The sequence below is a fragment of the Lytechinus variegatus genome, chromosome 2 (assembly GCF_018143015.1).
Source record: "Lytechinus variegatus isolate NC3 chromosome 2, Lvar_3.0, whole genome shotgun sequence".
NCBI lineage: Eukaryota > Metazoa > Echinodermata > Echinoidea > Temnopleuroida > Toxopneustidae > Lytechinus > Lytechinus variegatus.
In genome coordinates, this window is record NC_054741.1 from 19425067 (window position 1) to 19452304 (window position 27238).

Below are 27238 nucleotides of genomic sequence, written 5' to 3' on the forward strand. Positions count from 1 at the left end.
CTGGATGTACATGGTGATGATTTAGAAACCTTTTCATTTTCAAAATAATACCTTTTTACATCATATAACTTTATATGTACACTTCATGCTAGTTACACCCGTAATGTACATCTTGCAGATTGTTACGTCCTTTTTGCCAGTCATGTAAAAATTACTTTTATTGGGACAATTACTGCATAGTAGCTGGGGCACATAGTTAACACTATTTGATAGGGATGTGCAGAATATACCCCCACCCCCCCCCAAAAAAAAAAATGACTCTTGTGACAGAGAAACTCAAGTTTTCAAATTCATTAATGAACAATCAACAATATAACAACATATAACTTTCAGAATACCATTAAGATTAGGGTGACCAAAACGGTTTTCACAAAAAGTTTGCCTTCAACAGAATATGTTTACTGTCACATTTCAGATTAAAAAAAGGACAAGTCCACTCAAAACAACAGGCTGATTTAAATTAAACAGAAAAATTAGACAAGCAAAAAGATAACATCCAATGAAGAATGGATGTAATATAAAGAAAGATAGTTATGAAGCTTTGAAGTTCTGATCAAATTTTACAAAAAAAAGTTATATGCACAACACAGGTAACATTTAACTGAGAGAACCAGTGATGACCCACACTCACTATTCTTCTGTGTATCATATGAAATGTTTCATATAATAGAACACAGTGGAGACAGTGAGGATGTAATGTCACATGATTCTCTCCTATGCATATCCCAAAGTTGTGCATATAACTCATCTGTAAAAACAAGCAAACTTTTGAACTGTAATAACTTTCCTAGATTCAATCCCATCTGATGAAATTTTCGGTGTGATGTTTGTTCTGATTTTTTTCTATTCACATTCAAATCAACTTCTGACTTTTCAAAGGTCCAATTTTATCCTTAAAGTATAAAAGGTATTTTGTGGGATATTGTACAAGCAGTAAAAAAATAATTCTTCATCAGAAAGGACAAGCAAGTATTTCTCTGTGTACTAATAAAATGTTGAATACCCAATATTCAGTAAACAAAATATATGAAAATTTGACCTATGGTAAGGTAAAGAGTATGTCTGAAGGAGATTTTTCCAAAATCCTGAAAATTCACAACTGGGTGCATAAATCACAATAGATAGACTTTCCACAAAGCTTCCATCCATGACATGCAAATATAAAATTATTAATGACTAATAGTACGAAAAGGATCATCCTTGTCCATATGTTCCTGTTTGTAATGCTGGTTAACACTACATCGAGAGCTACTCTGGTAACTGCAGAGCTGACATTTAAGAGGTTCGTTTTCTTTCTTTTGATGTCTTTTCATCTTACGTGGCTCAGCAGTGTGGTAGTCACAATGCCAGCAGCAAAGAACAGTCCGACCAGACTCTCGAAGAACCTGGCGACTACACTGCAACACAGTGTCTCCACATTTCACAACAAGGTCAACAGCAACTTGCGGGGAAGGTACTGATGGGGTTGTGGCAGGTGTTGCTGGTTGAGTGTTTGCAGAATCTGGACTGAGCAACTCAAGAGGGAGGTACTTATCACTTGTGTTTCCAAGAATAGCTCTACTTGTCACAATTGAGGATGTTGTTGGTGTAAGAGTTGTTGACACTGTAGTGACTGTTGCTGTACCCGTTCCTGATGATGATGCAGTTGTTGCATGCCTGCTTGGCAGTGGTTGTGATGGTAACCTTGTCTGTGGTTGGATTGATGGAGTTGAAGGAATTGTGGATGGAGTACTGAAGGGTACACTGGATGAAGAATGTGGAGGGGGAAATGATGAAAGTGAAGAAAAGGTGCTCATTGGTCTAGGGGGAAATGTATGGTCACATGGCAATGATCTTGGATATCCATGTGAGCTGGCCAAAGCCATGCTGTGTCTTCTAGCACTTCGCTCAAGGAGTCTCTTCAGATTCTGTTCAAAAATTGAATTTTGCTCCCTATTGGCTACAATGCTACTATGTTGCAAGGAGGTTATCGACGGTGGTACCTGACCTGATTGAGAGCTAACTGCATTTGCCACACCCATTGAACTCTGTCCAAGATGTGTCATTCGCAATGGCATAGGGCTATCATAATGAGGTGCAGGATGACTGATGCTATTTCTGGCAAAATTCTCTTGATGGTCGGAGGATGAAAAGCTCCGATGCAAAGAAGAAGCATGGAAACTGGTGTTGACACCTGGAGACAAACTATGAATGGAAGATGGATATCTGGGACTGTACAGGACACTGTCATGGACATGGAGTTGGCCACAGGAGTGGGGAGAGAGCAAGGGAAGATCTGTACTTGGTGCAGGACTTGGTGGCATGTAGAGAGGCCTGTGAAGAGTATTGAAATGCGAAGGCAAGTACATCCGATGGCGTTCATGCATAGCAGGAGAAAGGGTATGATGCATGGCTGATGGCGAAGATGACATTACCTGAGGGGGTTGAACATTCTGTTCTGAAATGCTAGTTGTTGGAAAGCTTCCTGGGAGTGGTACACCACGGATTCCTCCCATAGGACTTCCCATGGGAATACCCCGAGGTGTTGAATTTCCAAACATGATAGGAGGAACTAGTGGATAGGGCATTCTTGGTCCTGATTCTGTACAAGGGACATTGAAACTTCCTGAAGAGACAGGATGCGGAAGTGACTGTCTCTGATTGTTGCCTGAAAACATAGGAGTTTGTACTGAACCAGGTAAGTGCATTTGATTAGAAGAACTCCCTCTAGTGTCTGACATACCCATATGATTTCTAGACTGATTATCAGGTGGTGGCACAGTTTCAATCAAGCTTGATCTTGTCTGAACATTGCTCTGCAATGGAACAGATTGTACCGAGGTAGATGCAGTGACAGTTGTCGTGCTTACATGTCTTGCTTGTGCTGTTGTTTGATTAGGACAAGTGGCATGAGCAGCAGATACTGGTTGCTGGTGTCGACTCCCATCACCAGTAAAAGGATGACTCTGACTGGGTGGGACATTACCGGACCAGGAAGGCTGCCATACATTGCTCATGGAAGGACCAGTCACAGAAGATGTCACTGTCAATCCTCTTGAATCAGAGACTGAACGAGCTGTAATAGGTGCCTGGCTTCTACTCGCATTATAGAAATTCCCACTATTGAAACCTGATAACCCGGGCTGGCTGGTGGCAACACCGGGCAAAATGGAAGGCTGAGATTGATGAACCATATGAGATGATGATGGAACAGAATTATGTACTTGACTTTGCCGAGGATCAGCTTGCCTGTTGCCTCCTGTTTTGCTTGGAGATTTCTCTTTGGAATTTACACCAACTGGGTATGAACTTTGCTTGGTGTGGCTTTGTGTTGGATAACCACTGGTGGAATTTCCTGCTATTAGAGGATTTGGCATCTGTTGGGGGTTTGGCATGTCATTCCTATTTCTATATGAAGGTGCATTTCCTGAACTATTCCTATTAGCATTATCAAAACTTGGCCTTGATACATGGGTTTGATGTGTACTCATGTTTGGCATATTATAATTGGTAGACATGGATGACTGTGATCTTTGAGTTAATGTAGCACTCTGAGAAACAGCAGAATATGCTGCTGGTGTTTGAGTTGTAGACGGTGAGTTCTCAACACAAGTTTGTGTATTAGGAACACGCTCGTTTGACATGAGACCAGAAGACGTTACTGTTGGTCCTGTTCGACTTTGCAAACCTTCCATATGCATACTCCTTTGCTGACCGACAGTAGATGCGGCAAAATTCATAATTCCGTTTGCCTGACTACCAGAAGTAGTTGGTTGCGGGTAATGATTACGCATTGCAGATAGTTCAGCATTAGGTAGTCTTCTCGCACTATCGATACTTGGTGAACTCCACTGATGTGTTGATTGAGTGGAAGATGAAATTGTTTGAAGAAACCTGTTACTTTGACTGGATCCTGGGGTATTGCTATCAATATTTCCTTGGTCAGAAGATGGTCGCATTTGCCCAAGTGGAACATCACAACTCTGAGATCCTGATTGGGATGCGTTTGGAACATTTTCGGACATATGAGACACAGAAGTACTGCCAGCTGTGCTTGTTGCCAGGGGAACACTGCGAGGTAGTGGTGTAACAATAGCTGTGACAGCTCTCCTTGTTGGGCTATCTGTCAGCGTTCCAGGCACAGAAGCAGCAACATCTGTCATACCAAGAACACCACTCACACTGTCATCGGACGAGCTGAGTAAGCTACCTGCAGACTGGTCCATCTCTACACCGAAGGAATGAAGCTCATCAATACCATAAAAATTAGATTCATCTGGGTGATCATGTTCAGAATTTTGAACTGCTGCAATCCTCTGTGCTAAATTATGAAAGGGTCTCAGCACGTTCCTGTTTGGGGGTTCATTTCTCGTCATATTTTGTGGATTTCCTTGGGCATAATTCCAATGGGGATTGTGAGAAGCACTGACGATGGTGGAACTTGTTGGGGGACATTGTGGACGTAATCCCCGCAAATTGTTATTGGGAACTACAGAGCTGGATAGTGTGGAAACAAGGGTATTAGAATTTGTCAGGTTGGAAGGCACACTGTTATGACAAGATGTATTGTAGTAAGAAAATGTATGGACAGATGATTCCGGAACACTCGAAGGACATGACACAGTGGTAGCACGCACACTTGATGGTTTATTGCTAAGAGCTGTTCCAGAAGGCTGCACTGATTGACTCATATGTACAGTGGAAGTACTCTGAAAATTATTACTTTCATGCGGCACACTTTGCTCTGACTGATTTCCAAGCGATCTTTGGTTTGAATTTGCCTGAGAAGCAGACACAGTTGGGTTTTTGGTTGTTTGTTTTGATGAGTTAGTGTAACATGGATATGTTGATGGGCCGTTGTTCACACAAACATTTCCTGGTACTGTCACCACTGATCCTTGATTACCGGTAGTTGTGGAAAGTGAAGACTGAGGTTTACTTGATACTACAGTATCCGTCACATCTCCAGTGCTTTTTGAACTTCCATCATGATATTCGTTTACATCCGTAAGTGATGGATTCGAGTCATCACCATCTGTATCTTTGTGGATTTCGGATTGCCTCTGACTACACTCTGGTGCATCATCATGAATGCTCTCAGAGTTTTTCTTATTCTGACCCAATGTTGCAACCATTCCTTTTGATATGCTATTAACATCAATGGCATCACTGGATGATACTGCAAGAGATATGCCGTGGTTTGCCATGAAATCCCCTCCAACACCACGAAGAATATCCCTGAATAGAGATTCATTTTTTATCATGCTGTACTTGTACCGACACGGCTTAGCTTTTGCTCCTTTACTGTCTGAACTGTCTCCTGAGCAAGACGTTTTGTCTTGCTTTGACGAAGCCACCTTCTTATTATTTTTGTCCTTCTTGCTGCCACCGGGACTTTCCTTTTCACCACATGGAGCATTATGAGTGGAATCGGATGATACTGTGACTGTGTTTGAGGCACTTGGAGAAGCGGCTTGATTGAGACTTACAACAACAGGCACCATAACTGGAATCGGAACTGGAACCTGCAGGGGGACGTAGGAACCGTCTTTGCCAGGGACAACTGGCACTGGAATTGGCATGATCATGGGTCCACCACACATGAATGGGAAGGAGTTTCCTGGTCTCATAACGAATGCACTGCTGGGATCAAACTTAGGAGATGGAAACACAACCTGTTCTTTTCTCTGTGTTGAATCGTTCTTCACAGGAAGAGCTGTTGACAACACTGCCTGATGCTGATCTTTTCTTATAACAGGCTTAGGTGCGATTGGTTTGAATTTTTTCCGACATAGATCTTCCATGGAGGCATCTGCCGAGTCACTCTCTTCGGACATTCTCTTTCCAGCCACAACTGCCAATTTTTTCTTCTCCTGAGACTCCATTTTCTGCGATCAAAGCTCATCTGCACAAAAAAGAGATAGAAAAAAACAATGAATGTTTTGAAATCCATGTTATCACAAAGTTGTAGCACATTTCAAGATATCCCTGGCCACTGCTCTTCCAGGTACAGGTACATGTATGTCTTCATAGGCGGCGATCAGGGGAGGGGGGACAGGGACATTCCCCCCCCCTGATTTTTTCTGGGGAGATTGTTTGATTTTCAAAGCTTAGCATTCTAGTTTCAATTTTCTAAGCATTTTGGATACATTTTGTATTTGCCCAAAAGATGATGGGGAGGCAAATTTACACTTTCTGCTTTCAGGCCCTGATATCAACAAGAACTTATGTCCCATAATGAATACTTGATTTATTTTGATGCATGGTCCCATATGCTTAAATCCCTCATTGGTTACATAAAATCCCGACCACTGCATGCCCTTGACTTGCATAAGGCTTGCGTAAGGAGTTCACATAGAAGTATACGGTAGCCCTATACAGTGTACGGTATTTGTGATACGTTATACGGTCACGGCAGGTCACACAAGTCACAAGGTAAGCACGCATTTCCTACTTAGATATTCTTTTGGTGCTGTCAAGGTGGACGAAGAAGATTTGGCTCTTCTCCTACCGGCCGAAGCTGAGGAAGCACATGTGAAGGGGTGCATCATCACTTCCCAATGTGACCCGAGTTGGGGGAGTTATACACATTTCTGAACCTGATAGACCACCCTGATGAGATGGTGTTTTTCAACTACATGCTGATGTCATACAAGAGCTACAAAAATAATGACCAGGGGCCCGTAACACAAAGCTTACAAATGATCGTATAACATACGATTGATTGTATAGACTACAATATACAATCAATCGTGAAAATCAAGTGTACGATTGATTGTTAACCTTTGTGTTAGTACAGGACCCTGGGCTCTGTCATACAGAGTAGCGAGCAATCCAATCAACCACAACTATGGAAAGCCAGCCAAGTAAACATCATCAAGCATAACACTGAAAATTTCATCAAAATCGGATGTAAAATAAGAAAGTTATGGCATTTTAAAGTTTCGCTTATTTTCAACAAAATAGTTATATGAACGAGCCAGTTACGTCCAAATGAGAGAGTTGATGACATCACTCACTCACTATTTCTTTTGTATTTTATTATATGAAATATTTTCATTTTCTTGTCATTGTCATGTGAAATGAAGGTTCATTCCTCCCTGAACAAGTGGAATTCCATTATTTTAACATTTTGTGCTTCAGGCAAGGAGGTCCTAATCGTCAAATTCGTAAAAATTGAAATATTGTATAATTCAAACAATAAAAAACAAAAGAAATAGTGAGTGAGTGACGTCATCGACTCTCTCATTTGGATGTAACTGGCTCGTTCATATAACTATTTTGTTAAAAATAAGCGAAACTTTGAAATGTCATAACTTTCTTATTTTACATCCGATTTTGATGAAATTTTCAGCATTGTGCTTGTCTGATTTTTCTCTGTTGATTCAAATCAACATTTTTCTGAGGTGGACTTGACCTTTAAAATAATTTCTAGATATGATGGGGCCCTGATTTCCCCTCCATATAGCCTCTTGTCAAGGCCCTGGCTGCTTCCAGAGCGAAGCGAGGGATATCCTAATTCGCCCTCGGGAAGCAGCCAGGGCCTTGACAAGAGGCTACCCCCCATAGGGCTAATTCGCCCTCGGGAAGCAGCCAGGGCCTTGACAAGAGGCTACCCCCCATAGGGCTAATTCGCCCTCGGGAAGCAGCCAGGGCCTTGACAAGAGGCTACCCCCCATAGGGCTAATTCGCCCTCGGGAAGCAGCCAGGGCCTTGACAAGAGGCTACCCCCCATAGGGCTAATTCGCCCTCGGGAAGCAGCCAGGGCCTTGACGAGAGGCTACCCCCCATAGGGCTAATTCGCCCTCGGGAAGCAGCCAGGGCCTTGACAAGAGGCTACCCCCCATAGGGCTAATTCGCCCTCGGGAAGCAGCCAGGGCCTTGACAAGAGGCTACCCCCCATAGGGCTAATTCGCCCTCGGGAAGCAGCCAGGGCCTTGACAAGAGGCTACCCCCCATAGGGCTAATTCGCCCTCGGGAAGCAGCCAGGGCCTTGACAAGAGGCTACCCCCCATAGGGCTAATTCGCCCTCGGGAAGCAGCCAGGGCCTTGACAAGAGGCTACCCCCCATAGGGCTAATTCGCCCTCGGGAAGCAGCCAGGGCCTTGACAAGAGGCTACCCCCGGGCTAATTCGCCCTCGGGAAGCAGCCAGGGCCTTGACAAGAGGCTACCCCCCATAGGGCTAATTCGCCCTCGGGAAGCAGCCAGGGCCTTGACAAGAGGCTACCCCCCATAGGGCTAATTCGCTCTCGGGAAGCAGCCAGGGCCTTGACGAGAGGCTACTCTCCATAGGGCTAATTCGCTCTCGGGAAGCAGCCAGGGCCTTGACAAGAGGCTACCCCCCATAGGGCTAATTCGCGCTCGGGAAGCAGCCAGGGCCTTGACAAGAGGCTACCCCCATAGGGCTAATTCGCGCTCGGGAAGCAGTCAGGGCCTTGACAAGAGGCTACCCCCCATAGGGCTAATTCGCCCTCGGGAAGCAGCCACGGCCTTGACAAGAAGCTACCCCCCATAGGGCTAATTCGCGCTCGGGAAGCAGCCAGGGCCTTGACAAGAAGCTACCCCCCATAGGGCTAATTCGCGCTCGGGAAGCAGCCAGGGCCTTGACAAGAGGCTACCCCCATAGGGCTAATTCGCGCTCGGGAAGCAGTCAGGGCCTTGACAAGAGGCTACCCCCCATAGGGCTAATTCGCCCTCGGGAAGCAGCCACGGCCTTGACAAGAAGCTACCCCCCATAGGGCTAATTCGCGCTCGGGAAGCAGCCAGGGCCTTGACAAGAGGCTACCCCCATAGGGCTAATTCGCGCTCGGGAAGCAGTCAGGGCCTTGACAAGAGGCTACCCCCCATAGGGCTAATTCGCCCTCGGGAAGCAGCCAGGGCCTTGACAAGAAGCTACCCCCCATAGGGCTAATTCGCTCTCGGGAAGCAGCCAGGGCCTTGACAAGAGGCTACCCCCCATAGGGCTAATTCGCCCTCGGGAAGCAGCCAGGGCCTTGACAAGAAGCTACCCCCCATAGGGCTAATTCGCACTCGGGAAGCAGCCAGGGCCTTGACAAGAGGCTACCCCCCATAGGGCTAATTCGCCCTCGGGAAGCAGCCAGGGCCTTGACAAGAGGCTACTCTCCATAGGGCTAATTGGATCAAACTGTAGGAAACGGATATCACGATCAGGTGAGTGAAACAATCAATTGAGTATGTGAGTACAAAATCGACTCAACTCTCATTTCTGGTCAAACTGAGTAAACCCTATAGACTGGGCTATTTCGACGAATAAGAAGACTGATGATCTCGTCCGTCGATCATGGGCATTACCCATGGCATAATCTACAAAACTATAAGATCGAATTCTATTAAAAATCTCATTCCTCATTAATTATGCTAATTTAATGTGTAAAATCAAGTTTGTTCTAATTAACTGAATATGCTAATTTTTGGTTCACAGCCTCTTTATAAGAATCTGATCAGATGTACTTCAAACAAATTTCAACATCACATTTATTTTCTTATGTATTTTATTGTTTTCCTAATTTCTTATGTATTTCTTTGTTCTCTTACTTTTATTCTTTATTGTTTTTTTAAAACAATAAAACTTTATTGTTTTTTTACAAAATGTTCCGTAATTTTGGAACCGCGTACCTGGAGGTCACAATATTATTTCAAAAGTTGCCCCAGACTTAAAGTAAAAAGTCAGCGAGCGATAAGGGCACAAAATTTTGCGCGACGGACTAATCGCAAAAAATGTTGAGGGAGGTTTAATCAGCCCCCCACCAATCTTATAAGGGTGCTTAAAAGCATATCACTCACATCATCACTATCACATGCACAAACACGACAGACACCCACACATGCCTACACAGCTCAAACACAGAATCACCACACGTACACTCAAATAAATATGTCATGTAAAGTGCTTGATAAGTTGTGATGCTATGTAGAACTAATATTTTATTACAGACATGTACCAAACTTCTGTATGAATGCAAGGTCGACCCAACTCTATGATTGAACCAGTGTCAAAGACATCTGGCAGTCTCACCTGCATTATGCGATTCAATATAGCAGCAGTGTTGGCTTTGAAAACTACTATAAAAAAAATATTCACAAAAAACACCATTCATATAATGATACAATACTACATTCACTGACCCGAAATGAAATTTGACCTTGATCATGAGATCTAAGACTTGTCAGTGATACTTGATTACCCCTATGTCCACATTTCATAAACTATATCCACAAACTTTGAAAGTTGTGACAGCAATTTAATAATTACCTCCAAAATGGCCAAAGTTCACAGACCTTAAATGACCTTTGACTTTGGTCATGTGACCTGAAACTCACACAAGATCTTCAGTGATACTTGATTACTCTTATGTCCAAATTTTATGAACTAGATCCACACACTTTCAGAGTTATGATGGTTATTCAACAAATACCCCTAACATGGCCAAGGTTCATTGACCTTTGAACTTGGTCATGTGACCTGAAACTCGCATAGGACGTTCAGTGATAATTGATTACTCTTTTAATAAGTTTTATGAATCAGATCCATAAACTTTTTTTTTTAAAGTTATGATGGTAATCCAACAAATACTCCCAACTTGGCCAAAGTTCATTGACCCTAAATGACCTTTGACCTCAGTCATGTGACTTGAAGCTCATGCTGGATGTTCACTGATACTTTATTACTATAATGTCCAAGTTTCATGAACTACATCCATAAACTCTAAGTTATAATGGCAATCCCCCAAAATACCCCCAATATGGCAAAAAGTTCATTGACCTTAAATGACCATTGACCTTGGTCATGTGACCTGAAACTTAGGCAGGATGTCCAGTAATACTTGATTACCCTTATGTCCAAGTTTCATGAACTAGTCCATATACTTTTTAAGTTATGATGACATTTCAAAAACTTAACCTTGGGTTAAGATTGCAATGCTGATGCTGCCGCCGCCACTTGTGCGCCTATAGTCTAGCTCTGCTATACAGGTGAGACAAAATGACTTCCTCCAATTAACTGAAACTTGATGGTTAACCCCCCCAAAAAAAAACATACAGACTGATATTCTGATACAGTGCTGTGATCAGATACACAAATTTAATCAAATCAGTTTTAACTGATTTGCCCAAACTGACCCCCTGTGGAGTTGGGTCAGTTTTTTTAATAGTTTTCTTGTAACAAAAGTCTGACGATAACATCAATCATGTTGCTGGGGTCATGTGGTGACTGTAATTCGAGCGATCTGGGCCAGGATCATGTCGGAAACGTTTGAGAGAGTTTAGAACTTCTATCTGGAAGTCTAAAAAACAATCATCTGTCATTTCATCAACCTGTGGCATAATTGACTCAAAGAACTTGAGTCGAGGGGATGTTTGTTTTTCTTCCATACATTGAGTCATAACTCTGTATAATCCAGCTTGTGGGTCGTCATGCGCATCATCGGTTGCCTTCCTCTTTGAATTGGGTTTGGATGACATTGATGGGGCCACGTTGTCCTCGTCATCATCATGGATGTCATAAATGCCCGACTTATCTATGGCCTGTTCCAATACCACTCGACTCCAATTCTCATCACTTTCAGAATCGTCCATCTCCTCCAGGTTGGATGAAGTGTTCCTTTTCTCTTTGACAGCTTTCAAAAAACCCATTGATGTTTCGAATTTCCAAGGCTTATCGTTGCCTTGGCCGCTACAAGACGTCTTCTTTTTTCGCCGACTCATGGCACTGTTGAAAGCACGGTTCAAGCCTTCCCAAGTTTGTTTCACTGTCACCCCTGAAAATGAAAAGAAAATTGAACAAAAAAACATGGAATTGTAAATTCATTTAAAATTTCACTTATTTCTTTATATATTTATTAATTCATTCATTTATTTATTTATCTATTCATATTGACATGTATTTTAAAATAGATTTTTTTCATGTGTTTTCTTGCCACAGGATCCTTGTTTGCTGCGTCAATGTCAGCATCGTTTCACATATTAAAAATATGATAGCCCGACATGTGTATGAAACCTGTGAGAAATTATGGACAGTACTTCAGCCTCTCGAGATGCCCAAACCTTTCGAGGATGACTGGAACAAATGGTGAAACGTTTCAGCAATTTGTGGGCTTATCCTTTGCTGGTCGGTATGCTTGATGGGAAACACATTGTGCTTGTGCACCCAGCAAACAGTGGGTCAAAGTACTACAAAAAAAACCCAACTCGACAAGTACACGATATCCATGCTCCCAGTTTGTACTGCCTTGCTCTCAAAACATTTACCTACAAAGGGCCTACATTTTAAAACAATTAAGACACCCATATAATTCAATCACCCTCTTTGTATTCTTTTAAAGATAAATTCCAGTATTGGTAACAATCTCAAAATGACTTTTTACAGAATCTAATATAATGACCACCCAAGTGTCTGTTTGTATGAATAAAAAATATGTGCCAACGGATTCTGGAAGAAATTGTGTAATTGCTGAGAAATAAGCAAAATAAGCGCGGATTCGGTCACTTCCGTCGGGTCCTTATTACAGCAATAATAATACACTGTCCCACGTGTGCCTATCTGTGTTGGTGATCTTCAGTGTGAACATTTTTCAGCCAAGATTTCAAGATTTCAAAAGTTCAGTTTATGTAACTGTACCAGATCTAGATCCTCGATGATATACTGACAATTAAGCCTGGTTTTACAGACTTTCTCATGAAATCAGTGTTTACTGCAACTACTGGCATTTCTCTTTAAACAGACTTAAAATGTTTCTTTTACAATTGTATGCTTGTATGTAGGTAAACTCTTGGCTCGAGTGACTATCATGTAGACCTCTGTATAATTTATTCATTTTTCTTCATTTAATTCATCTTTCTTCATTGCGATGAGAATTTGTAATCATTAATGATTTTTTTTCTGAGAACCTATGACATGTTTACAAAATAATGCTGTTTAATACATTCCTCACATTTCACATGATTCTATATTACTTTGTAAAAAAATGTAATTGTCATTATTTTCTTATTTGCTACAGATGTATGTTTTTGTGGAATGTGAAACAATAAATCAAATCAAATACAATTACAATGGCTTTCCTTGTATTGTGCTCATGGCATTAAGTGATGCAGATTCTTGCTCCTTGATTGTGGTCAATAAGGAAAATTTTGTGATGCCAGCATCTTGAAAAATTCAATAACTGATATTTTGGAAAGGAATCAGCTGTACATTCCAAAAACACATTTCAAAATAAACATGTCAGATGAACAGATTCTTAAAGAGAAATTCCAGTAGTTGCAGTAAACGCTGATTTCATGAGAAAGTCTGTAAAACCAGGCTTAATTGTCAGTATATCATCGAGGATCTAGATCTGGTACAGTTACATAAACTGAACTTTGTGAAATCTTGAAATCTACGCTGAAAAACGTTCACACTGAAGATCACCAACACAGATAGGCACACGTGGGACAGTGTATTATCATTGCTGGAATAAAGACCCGACGGAAGTGACAGAATCCGCGCTTATTTTGCTTATTTCTCAGCAATTACACAATTTCTCCCAGAATCCTTTGGCACATATTTTTTATTCATACAAACAGACACTTGGGTGGTCATTATATTAGATTCTGTATAAAGTCATTTTGAGATTGTTACCGAAACTGGAATTTATCTTTAAAGATGGATTTGATGCGCCCTTTTCCAGCCCATCACGTGAATGATGACAGACGTATGTACAACTAGACATTCCAGAGCCCGACGTATTGTCGAATGCGCTTTCTGCATTTTGGCAAAAACATTGTTTTCTAACTCCCGATTCACCTTCAACTGGACAAAGCAGTTGTATTTACGAATGCAGGCCCGGTTTCTTCACAACCATGTCAGAAGACGGGATGGCCGCATGAAAGATTGAACATCATCTGTGAAGTACGATGACACATTCCAGGGCAAGGTTTGCTGACGACGCAGTTGGCCTGAGAGATGCTATCACAGAGATTTACTGTGATCCGCAGGGGAGTGTGGGATGGCAATATCAACATGTGTTCAGAAATGTACTACAATGCCCCTACAATGATTAAAAACAAGTACAGGTACACATACCTTTATTTGGCGGCTTCATATCACTTTCAAGCTTGTCCCATGCTAGTTGTCGTAGATCCTTGTTTTTATAATCAAAATGTTCTGGATCCCACAGCAGAGGCATCTGTCTAACTTTTTCTATTACCGTGTACTTGTAGTCATCCATGATAACCTGTTGAAGAATATAATTTGGTTGAAAGAGTATATGATAAGACGAATGGGAGATTACAGGGGCGTTAATTTGTTTGGCCAAGACAGGGAATTGGTGGGGTGGTATCGGCCTTTGTGTGAACATCTCTGCAAAATATTTATCTTCTGTTTAATACAACTGTCAATTTTGGGGTTTTTTAATAGGGTTAGTTGAACGAGATGGGGTTATTTGAGTCATATGATTTTACACACCAAAACTAACATTTTATTCATTGGGGGAAATGTGATTGAAAATATTGTGGTTATGTTTAAAAATATATATTTTTTAAATATTTCAAATACGCATCAGCCTAATTGATTTTTATCAATTATTCCCATTTTCGCTTTGATATCATTATTTTTATGGTGAGGGTAGCTTAATTCTACTCCCCCATCCATCAAAGATCTGTGATGAACTTTCACAAAAGTGAAATAATAAAGAAATCTTTTTATAGACAATATTTTCATTAATTAAATCTATTTCCTCATTAGCTTCAACTTATTATAAGAATAATCAAGTAATTAGATATGGCTCAACTATACACAACATGGCTGAACTAACCATCGCTGTGGGTTGGTTCTGCCACTTTGAACTTGTGTCTTCAATCATTTCGAGGTAAAATACGAAAGAAAAATGAGGAGCCCACATAAATCATGCAAAATGTGCATGAGGTATTGTTCTTTCAGTTAAAAAAAAATGGGGGGGGGTAATTGGTTTGATATTGCAATCCTGAATGGAAAGACTTCCGTACATTGTCGCCTCCACTAATTAAAAAAATTCTACTACAAAAACTACTTTGTTCTCTTTTTACTACTTACTTCTGGTTGGATTTGAACCTCTCGACGAGTTTCCGCTGTATCTCCAATCTTGTCGCCTAACTCACTGAACTAGCAGGAATTGCTGAAAGCCAAGGGTTTCACAGTGATTATAAACCAATTTCGCGACTAGCCTAGTCTCCAAGACTGTAGCGAATTGATTTTCTGACTAAACAAACTGATACCAATGGGAAATACACAAGACTCAATCCTGCACGAAAATTTGACGGAATAAAGCCATATTTGATATGTATCCAACTTTTCCTTCCTTAATCTCTTAGATAATGTCAGACATGACTTTATAAACCATTTTCATATTTTTTATTTTTGTGGAGGGGACATATGGAAGTCTTGCCTCCTGAAGTTCTGGATAACTTAAATATGATGACATGTGCCATGAAACTGCAATAAAATGGGAACCAAGAAATTATTTTATTTGTAATTAATTCACCTTATTTCACCACAGCACACCAGCTGCCACATTCGAACTGGATTGTTTATTCTGCACAAAAATTGAACAAGTGCTATTCCCACTGTACTAAACTATACATGTACTATAGAATACTAATACTATACTATACTTTATGCAGCTACATGTCCATACAACATTTCCGAATAATACCCTTTTAAGTGAACCAGTATTACCCAATCTTATTGTTTTTTATTCAAGCTATTCACGCACCCTCGAAAACGCACATTGTATCCGAATAGTATACTCCTATGTGACCTCAGCCTAAGGCATTATTTGCAGAGTAAGTGTTCAACGAAAACACTATGATCATTTTCTTATAAGCTTGAAAATCCAATGTATTTATGATAAGTGGAACATCTCTGGCAGTCTCACCAGCATTACAATATTTCATTCGAAAAAGCAGCAGGGCTCACTCACTCAAAATCCTAACTTCGCTGACCTCTAATTTCTGACTGATTTCTGACTTAAAAGTTAGAGACTTGTTATTCATTTCATATCATCATGTATTTCCAATAATCATCTAATAAAAGTTTCATTTGATTTGATTAAATATTTCTAAATATTCTAAAATATGCCAATTCTCAATCTGAATTAATTAATCCGAAATGACCTTTAACCTTGACTCAGTAACTTACCATTACAAAATAATAATTGATCCCCTACAACATGTACAGTATATCATCTTTGAAAAAGTAGCTGCATGTGAATATTAATAACAAAATTCTCTGATAGTGGAACCATCTACAAAGTAGGATAATTTCTCAATATTCACATTTCAAAATAAATTACCATAAATAATACTGGCAATAAACTTCGAAAATTCCATGTAAGGTCTGGTGCACCTTATTGGGCTCCATCATATGAAGATACTTATTTTATAATTTCTTAAAAAATGAAGAATATAAAATTTCACGTCACTCTTAGACTCAATATTTTTATTGCTGTAGTGCTTACACTACAGCAATTTCATTGGAAATTGACTTGTACTTTGCTCATTACTCCTCTCTTAATCATAACCTTAATCTAATTGCAAAATAACAACCATAAATGCATGCAATATTACTTCACCCTGTTCAAATTCACCCTGACAAAAAGTTTATTGTAAAAATAACAGAAAAAATAATGAAAATTTTGGTGAAGGTTTGAGGTAAGTCCAGCAGAGATTTAAAAAGTTATTAGAGACGTCATACTTATACATGTATGTAATATGCGAGCAGCTTCCCAAGTAGCGTGATTTTTTTTTCAAAAGTAATAGTCGACCATAACAACGCTCAGAAAAACAGTAGAGGCACTGGGCAGAAAATTTAGATCGTCCCAGTTTACAGGGACTGTCTCAGCTTTCAAAGATTCCTCCACGCAAGAAATCTAGGAAAGTTCATTCACCAATCAAGTGCACTAGTCACCGGGGGGGGGGGGGCACTCGACCAAAAAAGTAGTAGGGGTGTGCCGCGGGCGAGACAAAAAACAGGGGCCTTGGAGCGGGCTTATTGTAAAAAGGAGGGTCCTCGGAACGGGCTTCAGAACTACAATTTTGTGAAAACGGGGGTCCTTGGAACGGATCGCCAGCATGTGAGTACGTGCGTATGCACCCCTATTGAACTGGCATGCGCACATGATGCAGCTAGAGCGGCCTCCCCCGGGTGCGCTCGCGCAGAGACGATGGTCGGACAGCATGCGGCGGCCGCTTTTCACCAAAATTGCAGCAGATCAATGCCACCGGAACGGCAAACGAAAAATATGCGAAGCTTTGGAGCTTCTTTCTTCTTTTTTCTCGATAAGAACAAAATGCTATGCCTTGGAGCAGAAATTTTGGTGTAAAACTGGGGGTCCCCTCCGCGGCACATACCCACTATGCATTATATACTGAGTGCCCCCCCCCCCCCCCGGACTAGTCATCAGGTTGAACAAGATTATTGGACATGTATGGAGGAAGACGGCAAGTCATGAAAAATATATGGTGAACTACTGGGAATCGAGGTCACTGAATCTATTTTCAACTTTATCCCCCAAATTTCTGTCTTTGTCCCGCAGGGGAAAGTGAAAAAAAACTGTCTCCAGATCAAGGGCATTATTTGTCTTGGTTTATGAGGATATCAAGGTTGTTTTCTGGGACAAACCCAATTTTTGAACCAGCAGCTCTACTGGAAAAAAAAATTTAAAAAGGGGGCACCCAATTTGACCTCATTTTCCTGCTCAACGAAAAATTATAATGCGAAGCCAGTAGCAGATCACCCATGGTTTCAAATCATCTCGCATACGAAGGATTCATATGCACCTGGTGCACGCGAATCTTTTACACCCTTTTTACTAAAATAACTATGACTTTACATCATAGCTAAGAATTCTCATTGTGCTATGACACTTACCGAACCATATGGATCGTTTGTTGAATTCTCTTTGCTGTTTTTTAATAAAATAAGAGCATTTTTCGTGATCTTCACGTAGATACCTTCTGCTCAGCGTGGATATCAATTTTTGCCTAAAGAGGGCGCGCGATATTATTCACAAAGCCGGTAGGCACTTAAGAACCAAGTTTGAAAGGATACTCTTAAAATTACGTCACTCTCGCCGATGAATATTCATTAGATCGTGGTCGTGCGTGTTCAATACACACTGAGTGCATGCATGCAGAGAGTTTGTATCGGTCTTTGGTTTGTATTGAACACGCACGACAACGATCTAATGAATATTCATCGGCGAGAGTGACGTAATTTTACGAGTGTCCTTTCAAACTTGGTTCTTAAGTGCCTACCGGCTTTGTGAATAATATCGCACGCCCTCTTAAGGCAAAATGTTCTATACACACTGAGTGCATGCATGCAGAGAGTTTGTATCGGTCTTTGGTTTGTATTGAACACGCACGACAACGATCTAATGAATATTCATCGGCGAGAGTGACGTAATTTTACGAGTGTCCTTTCAAACTTGGTTCTTAAGTGCCTACCGTTTGTTTACGGTATACCTTTGTTTACGGTTTTGCAAGCTAGCTGCATTCTAGGCGATCAGCATTATTTTCTTGCTCGTTCAATCCACTTTCATCATCATCTTGTCAAAAGATGGCGTACTTTACCAATAAGTATATACATGAGATGCAACCTGTTGATTTTTGGTACAATTTCCTATCATGCGCTGACGACTTGAATCGAGAATGTTCGATAGGAAAAATTGCTTTTCGATTGTTGTTTGCGTACTTTCCACCGCAGTATCAAGGATAACTAAGGACAGATTGAACGGTTGATATTTGGAGGTAAGCGATAAAAACAGTTTTATAAATAATTCCTTTTTAAAATGAAGTTAAAATACGAATGTTCAATTGCAAGAGTCATAGTGGAGAAATAGTGAAAAGTGTGGCGTGTTTTATTCCCTCACATTCGTGTGATGAATGAAAACGTCAAAGTCCACTATGAAATCACGCGTTGTGCGAGGTTAGTATTACTAACCTCGCATGTTGTGTGAGTGGTTGCAGATTGCAATTTCGACTCTGAAAAATGAAGCATAAACAACATGCTCAGTCCCAGAACCTTTGCGATCAGCGTTCTGAAATGACATTGAAAATTCTGATTCTGTCTCTGCAATGGAAGCATAAACAATAGATAGATTCTAGTTAAACTCATTTCACATCCACTGCACACGCGCAGTGACACCAACTAACATAATTTTTTTTATTCATCAACTATCAAGTTCAAACTTTCATTTTTATTTTATTATCAAACAAACATTAGAGATGGGCAGACAGCTTCCCCTACAAGAGTCTGGGCCAGCCAGAGTACCAAGTTCACTAAGTGCAAAACCTTTGCTTGACCTGGCTTGAGCTCCCCGACTTCGCTTCGGCAGGTTCAGCCCGGCCCGGCGTCGTCGGCGTAGCGCAAAGCTCGAGTCCAACGCGATCTCACTTGAAACTAATAATACTAACACAATAACAGGTATGTGGGACAATGCTAAAACATCAGTCGTGGTGCTGAACATGGGACACATATGAAGAGAAATTAAATCTAAGTAAAGATGCATATTGCACAGAAAATTACACTTAAAATACAAGTGATTACCAATGAGTAATATAAAGAGCAAAATATATTCACCTTTTGACAGATATATGACCTTGGAATGTATTTATTTTGCGTTGTTTCAGCTTGCTCAGACTGAATTGATTCCAAAACAAAATGTTAGTCTTTCAACAATTTGTTTTATATTTTTCATGTCGCGTCGTCGGCGTACGGTACGCGCTTACGGTAGTTTTCTCAAAATCAAAACATATAAAATGATATCATAAATAAAAGCATTGGCGGCGGAGCAGAGGATTATCTTTTGTGTGGGGGGTGCAAAAATAGATATCTATTGCGTCCCCCCCCAAAAAAAAAAAAAAAAAAACTGCTCCGCCGCCAATGAATACAAGGCGAGAATTTTGTGAACTACATATATCCAATTAGGGGCAAGGGATCCCCCTATTGGCGGGGCCAAAATAAAATAAAAAAACAAATAAAGAAAAAAAAAACAGAGGAGGATCATAAAGATACCAGTTTGCAATATTATCTCTGGGAGCAGTTTCCCATTGGAAAACTTAGTTTTCCAATATGGGGTACCCCCTGGGAGGTGCTGAACAAAAAAATTCCATGAGCCGGTGGAGATTATTCTCCGTATAGGCAGCATATCCCCAGGTATTCTGGAAGCCTAACAGTATAAACATGTATGTAAGGAAAATGACCTTGATTTTGTAGGTATAAACCCAAAATATTTTTTTCTTTGAATCTCGGGACCAATCATTGACCTCCATTAACTTTGTGAAACCACTATAGGCCGGGATCCGATGATGGTGTTTAATATGCTGTTATACTATCCATCATATTGCCACTCCACACACAATTTTGATATGGTGTTCATGAGTGAGCACGATCTATTGCAGGGGCCGCGGAAGCCGGGGGGCTTCAGCCCCCACTTTTTTCCCCAAAAGCATGTACAAAAATGTAAAAATGACCAGATTTTTTTGCATGGTCAGTTCCCCCCCCCCCCCCATTTGAAAACAAATAAATATCATTACAAACTGCTTCCTTCTGTATTTACCGATTTCTTTTCATATAATAACAACTTACATTCATATCCAACACGGACTTGTCAGAATATTCACTTAGAAAATCCTAGAACACTATTAGCACATAAAACACTTAGACATCATGGGCCTGACATATGGAATACATTGCCTAGTTCGCTGAAACAGTTAAGATTCATTTCTCCTTTCAAAAAGGTATTAAATCACTTTTATTGAATAAATATTCACAAAGTTAATAGGCTATTTCTCTATATCTTATGAAACACATGTTTTAAAAAACAGGAAAACAACAACTATAAGAATACAAATAAAGCATACATTATGAGGACCAAGCGCCCCCCCCCCCTCCCCCGTCATTATGCACCTGCACCCTTACGTTAAGATAATGTAGTAAGAATAATTATCATCGTTTTCTGGGGTTGCCACGCAGTCAAGCTCAGCTTATAGTGGCAACCCCTGCAACCTTCTAATAATCGATGTTTTAATAGAAAATGCATTATTTTTTTTGTATGTTTTGCTTGTCAGTTATATGTATATTATTATTGTATTTTCTTTGTTAATATGTTCATGAAAAAGTGTTGCAGAAACCAATTAAAAAAAAAAAAAAACCGTTCCGCGGCCCCTGTATTGTGACGTATCTAGGGGTTTATGATAGTATCCTTTACAACTCGTTAGATCATGTTAAAATTTGAAAATGTTGGTGGCTCCCCCGATTATAGGACCCTCCCCCATATTGAATTCTGGATCCACATTAAACTGATCATGAGAAATTGTTAGGAAAAGAATACATTTTATGCAGTATAACGAGTATTCATTCCTAAGGTTTCGAATCTGCTCGCTCAACCATGAAAATGTTTGAAGTTCGGAAGTGTGTGGTGATAGAAATGATGGATGATAAAAACAATAGCAATTTTCGTCACATTTTAAACCGAATTTGCCCCCAATATTCACTTTCTTACATTGGCGGCGGAAGCCAAAACAATTAGGGGGGTCTACCTGAAATTTTGTAATGGACACATGCATGTAAACAAATTTGACAAGCAAAAAAATAAAAAGGTCATCAACCTTAATTTCAGGGGGCACAAGAGACATTTTAATGGGGGTCCACCAGAATATAGGGGGGACACAGGAAACAAAATTGACAAGCTAAAAATTTAGGGGGGACCGTCCCCCCACCTCAAATTTGGGGGGACCTGCCCCCCCCCCCCCCCCCCGTCTCCCCGCTTCCGCCACTTATGCTTTATTACCCCTTGAAATGAGTCTGTGACATTGAAAATACCATTTTTCCCACTTTGATGCGTGCTCACTCATCCATAAATAAACAAATCGATTTCATTTTCGCACAGAATTATGCCCATAGGTTGATGAACATTACTGCCAAATGACATTGCTAAAGACAGCATTGAAAAAAAATTCCACCATATTGAATAAGGGGTTACTTATTCTTAAACATATGCACCCATAATGTACACAAGTCTATGAGAGAGTAAGTCAAAATTTTAACAAATATGAATGAGGGTTTGTTTCATGGGCGGTTTTTGTTACTTCTAACAACAGTTATTTCATGACACTTCGCATATGGCTTCAGAGTAACACTATCTAAAAGGCGCGCACACTAAAATAACAATTTGATACGGCACAAAGTGGGGCAAAGGCCTTGAACTTTCTTCTCATTTGCATAATTTTCGAATATTGTGTGCTCACTGATGCATTAAACATCGGGATTTTTATAAAAATCAAATCAAATGAACTATGCAAGGAGGTTTGTCACAGATATCCAAAGTTACAAATTTCATTTTTTCCAATAACGTAAAAAAGAGCTAATTACTTTCCACATATTCATTCAAGAGTGGATGTTTATTTAAACGCCTTTGAATCATTGAAGCATGATAAATTGGTCATGAACATAACGAAAAAGTTAAGATAAAATCATTTTCACTTACCAAAATAAAACAATACTAGCCCATGATATTTGAAAATCGTATTTTTTGTTTTCAATAAATGTTCATTGAACCGTGAAACGATGAATATTGTTGAAGTTACTCTTCCCAAAAATAACTGTCATCATATTCTATCATTTTTATTGAGAGAAATGTGTCAAAAATCCAATTATAGCAAATTTGAACTTGTGTTTATTCAACCGTGAAATTTAGCCCAAAAAGTTGTATCGTCTTTCAAAAAGTACCTTACAAGCCCTCTGACTATTTTTCATGATGAGAATGCGGAATTAGTTCCAATAAAATGGAATAAAAGTCTTGATATTTTGGCTTGTGACTTTTGAAAAGTGACATTTTTGCCTTCTGACGGTGCTCACTGAAGCATGATGTAAAATACGTCCATAACATTTTATCAGAGGGTAGCTTATAAAATTACCCACACGCTCATGTAAAAATATATTAAACACTCGCATTGGTTCGGAAATTATTGATGTTTGTCAGGCGCGCCGGAACACTTTCATTTTTTTTTTTTTTTTTTTTTGGGGGGGGGCAAAATCCCGAAGGTGGCACAATATATTTGACAGCGTGAGATACCGAAGCGATCGAGCGGGAGAGGGTGTGGGACCCCCACGGTAAGGACTTTGTGTTAAAGTGGAGTATAAAAGTTGCGTTTCTAAGAGCATTCAAAAATAAATTTCTTGAGAATTAAACAGTCTTGGAGTTCTTTTTGCTCCTGTTTCCTCCCTTCTGACCCAGACTGGTGTTTCATCATGATCAGGGTCGCAGTTCCAGCAAATTGCGAGCCTTATTGCAAACGAAATTGTTTCAAACCAATGTAATATAGGCCTTTTAAAGACTTTAAGATGACAAACATGACCGTACGCAGCCGGGGGCCGCCGATCGAGAGGGCAAAATTCACAAAATTCACCAAAAGTGTGCACGAAATCCTTCAATTTTATTCTAGAAAATGCAAAAGCTCCCCCATCACCATGGGCGGAAATCCCAGGGGGGGGGGGCAGGGGGACGCATCCCCCCTACCATTTTGGAAAGGGGGGACATAATATCAAATGTCCCCCTACTATTTGTGCTCTTTTATTATGGAAAAAATACATAATTCAAAATCGAAATTATACACATGTATCCTCGAATTTCGAAATATATATACACAGACATGGTTAGGAAAAGAAAAGGCATACCGGCCCAGCTATTCTCGAACTCGCATCTAGCCCTATATGCCAGCCAAAGAGTGATGACCTTGATGACATCGATGGCCATTGTCAATTTCATAACTAATAAAAATGACGAAATAAGAAAATCGCCTCTGGATACTTATAAGTAAATTTAGTGCATAGACGGTTAGACGAGAATGTTCCACACCCAGTAAAACCATACCTTTGTTAAGCCAATTCACTTTCCCTTTATTCCAAATTTACCTGGAATATAAGAATATTTTCATTGTTCGCGTACTCAGTATAAAGAATAGTTTTCATGAGTTATGATTAATCCTTCACAGTGAACTTTAATTATGTTTGATCCCCCAAAATTTGTTTTTAAATACTCTATTAACGAGACTTTTATATTCCATTTTTGCACAAAATTCCTGCCGTGGGAGGGGTCATCATAGGTAGATCAAGGGGCGAAGCGGCGAAAGGTGAGGAGAAAAATAAGCATTAAGAAAGATAGGACCGGGAAGAAAGTTGAATGATGGAAGGGAGGGGAATAATTGGAAAAAAAAACTTTCAGGTCATAGTATAAAAATTAAAAAAAATCGCTCGCGCTTTGCAAAAAATCATTTATCTAAGAAGATTTCCATCTTTTTCATAATTTGTAGGTTTAGATATTAGAAAAATTAGCTTGCCATTCGGTTTTAGTCTGAAATGTATTCATTAAAAGGTTAAACGTTATCACACTGTACTAAGATGGAAAACGGGCTTATCGAAGGTATGTTTCACAGAGGAACTGTTCGTCAAAAGACGCGAGGCTTACTATAAATGTAATTTTTTCATTTTTGACAATGGAAATGACAATTTTCAGGCAGAAAAGTGCCTTCATCGTTTACTTTTGTCCTTAAATAATTTCTCATTTTTCTACTTTCAGGGGGGCACATGGGGGGGGGGGAAATCTCGTTTTGCCCCCCTAAAATTTTATTTGGGGGGGCAAGCGCCCCCCTGCCCCCCCCCCCCCCCGCTTCCGGCGCCCTTGATGTTTGTTTAAGGGGGACTTACTTTTTTTGTTGTGTATATTAATATTCTGACCAATATGACATTTTTACAAATTATAAGCACTCTTTAAAAATCAATTTGTAAATCAACGAAACTGAAAATTCGATTTCCGATCCGATGTTTTGTATATTGACTTCAAAACTTTATATTTTAAGCTCCATGTTGAGCAGCAATGCGAGCACGGTGAAGTGCGAGTGAAAATTTTATAAAGTGACATGTATTTTTGAATTCCTCATCTTATTTTTTCACTCATCTTTCTCATCTTATTTTTCTCCTCTCAATTCTCTTCTTTTTTCTTTCTCTAACCCCCTTTTTTTGTTCCGGCAATAGGCGGGGGGGGGGGGGGCGAGCGCTCCCCCTCCTGATCCGCCTATATGGTTACAATCTTTAACTCTAACCCGATCGGAGCAATTAATGCTGCAGGAGCCATGCAGCTCGACGTCTCATTCCTTTTGTCAAATATATTCTTTGGGCAATGGTAACATCGAGCTAGTTTAGATTGAATTCGATAATCAATATAGAAAACCCCATGGCGTACCCGGTCCCGAAATAATTTATACAGTGCGTATTAAAAAAAGGTTTACACTTTGAAAAAGCCCTAGGAAAAAATATGCAACATGTGGTTATTTTTTTTTTCACATATATTCTTGGGTTTGGGTCTCCTCTATCAAATAAAAGTAAAAGTTATGACAGAATTTTACACTTGAGTGAGCACTGTCCATTATTGTAAAACTCGCGGAAATATGTTTGCACAGAAATGCTCGTTTTCATGCTGTGTCAAGGGGAAAGGGCGAAATTTACCCAGCGAAACATTTCTCATACATTTCGGGGTACATTTCCCTTGCAGTTTTAGTCAATTGAAATAGAACGGATACATTCAAGCATTTTGTAACAATTTTGCCACCCAAATTGAAATTTCAACACTTACACAACCTTTACCAACCTTTACCCTTTTTGTGCCAGCTGGATCCGAGGACATAACTATATGAACAAAAGTTTATATCAGACATCTCCAGCATTTTTCACTAAGTTTTTATCATTTAAAGTGGGTTTACATTTCATTTTTCATTTAATACTTGTTTCTCCACCTGACTTTTTCCAAGCTTGACAATGATTAACAAATTAAAAATCGAGCCTAAGCCATTTCATGCTATCACAGCTCAGTGTAAAGCAAATATCGTCACGATGGTCTCGTTGTGTGCAGTGGCGTAGCTACGGGGGGCCTGGGAGGGGGGCACGTGCCCCCCATGAGATTTGGTGTGCCCCCAAGTAGCTTAAGTGAGGTGCCCCCCACCCAGAAAAAATTGGCAGAGCAAAAAAAAAAAAGAAAAGAAAAAAGGGAGAAAGAAGAAAGAAAAAGAAGAAGAAAGACAGAAGAAAAAGAAGAGGAAAATAAGAGTAGGAAGACGAGTTAGTGAAATAATGTGAGGGGAAGACTTGCGCAATTAAAAAAAAATCTTTTCATGTCACTACATACAATTTTTGCTGGCGCTTCGCGCCATAATTGCCTGTTCGATGGGATTCATATCTTGCTCAATAGACTGATGTGGAGCAAGTTTTGAAGGCAATATGCAAAACATATTTTAGCTCGGACATCGAACTTTCATTATAAATATAAGTGCTCTGTAAAATGTCCGTTTTATGGTCTACATATCAGCATTTTAAGCTCACGCTGCGCCGTCACATTGTTTGATTTGCCAAGTTCATATATTGTCTAGGTGTATTCCATAATGTTCCATTAAACAAATGTATTCAGAATGCCCAGATTTTAGGTCCAAATATAAAACATGCGCGATAGCGTGCATGTTCTTTATTTAAAATGTACTTAAATTATCCAGTTTTACATCAGAATATTAATAATTGTCTGCTCACGCTTCACGATCGCATTATTAATGATACCGTCAATTGACTATATCCTATTTATGACTTACAAAATATAGAATAGAGTGTCCCTCGTTTAGGTCTAAATCTCAATTTTCTTCCTCTCGCGCTTCGCGCTCGCATCAATTGTTTAGTTACATACCTATCCCATTAATTAATACAAAAAGTGCTTAGAATGACCATTTTTTTAGGTCGGAATGTCAAAAAATTGGCTCACGTTTCGCACTCGCATTATTTAAATATAAACCGTCTTCGTGGGTAACTGTAAGCAGGCTTAACAGGTCCCTTTTGGATAATGCTAGAACAGTTGATAAAAATTTCTGTTCGTGCTTGGGGGTACATACGAATCTTGTTCAGGATCACACATAACATTGCCCAGAAAATTAAATTTCAGGAAAAAAAAATTAAAGTAAAAAAAAAATCGCTCGCGCTTCGCGCTCGCACTTTTTTTTTTTTATAAGGCTTATGAGATTATTTTATGTTTATGTTGTGAAAACTAACAAGTGACTGATATAGGTGAAGATAATTTCGGGCCCCGTCCCCTATTGGCGAAAGTCGGATCCGCCCTTGTGGACACATACACACACACCGGAAAACTGGCCAGTGCGTGCCCGCCCCCCCCCGCCGAAAAGCAAGGACCT

General features: G+C 40.0%; 2 protein-coding genes across 2 annotated transcripts; both read right to left on the reverse strand.

Moving 5' to 3' along the window:
* Window positions 1-527: 527 nt before the first annotated feature.
* LOC121407509 (mucin-3A-like) lies at window positions 528-19702 on the reverse strand. The gene is made up of 2 exons (XM_041598634.1): window positions 19593-19702; window positions 528-5884 (listed from the first exon to the last, which is right to left on the reverse strand). The coding sequence occupies exon 2, from the start codon at window positions 5862-5864 to the stop codon at window positions 1170-1172; it is 4695 nt and encodes a 1564-aa protein (XP_041454568.1). The 5' UTR covers window positions 5865-5884; window positions 19593-19702; the 3' UTR covers window positions 528-1169.
* LOC121409680 lies at window positions 11186-14835 on the reverse strand. The gene is made up of 3 exons (XM_041601588.1): window positions 14788-14835; window positions 14058-14208; window positions 11186-11757 (listed from the first exon to the last, which is right to left on the reverse strand). The coding sequence occupies exons 1-3, from the start codon at window positions 14833-14835 to the stop codon at window positions 11186-11188; spliced, it is 771 nt and encodes a 256-aa protein (XP_041457522.1).
* Window positions 19703-27238: the final 7536 nt, after the last annotated feature.

Excerpts from the sequence above, each read along its gene's own strand:
- LOC121407509 (XM_041598634.1), bottom strand. The coding sequence starts at position 5,864 with ATGGAGTCTCAGGAGAAGAAAAAATTGGCAGTTGTGGCTGGAAAGAGA.
- LOC121409680 (XM_041601588.1), bottom strand. The coding sequence starts at position 14,835 with ATGATTGAAGACACAAGTTCAAAGTGGCAGAACCAACCCACAGCGATG. Across the intron at positions 14,209-14,787 it reads AGAACCAACCCACAGCGATG|GTTATCATGGATGACTACAA; the intron begins GTTAGTTCAGCC and ends ATTCTTCAACAG. Across the intron at positions 11,758-14,057 it reads TATGAAGCCGCCAAATAAAG|GGGTGACAGTGAAACAAACT; the intron begins GTATGTGTACCT and ends TTTCATTTTCAG.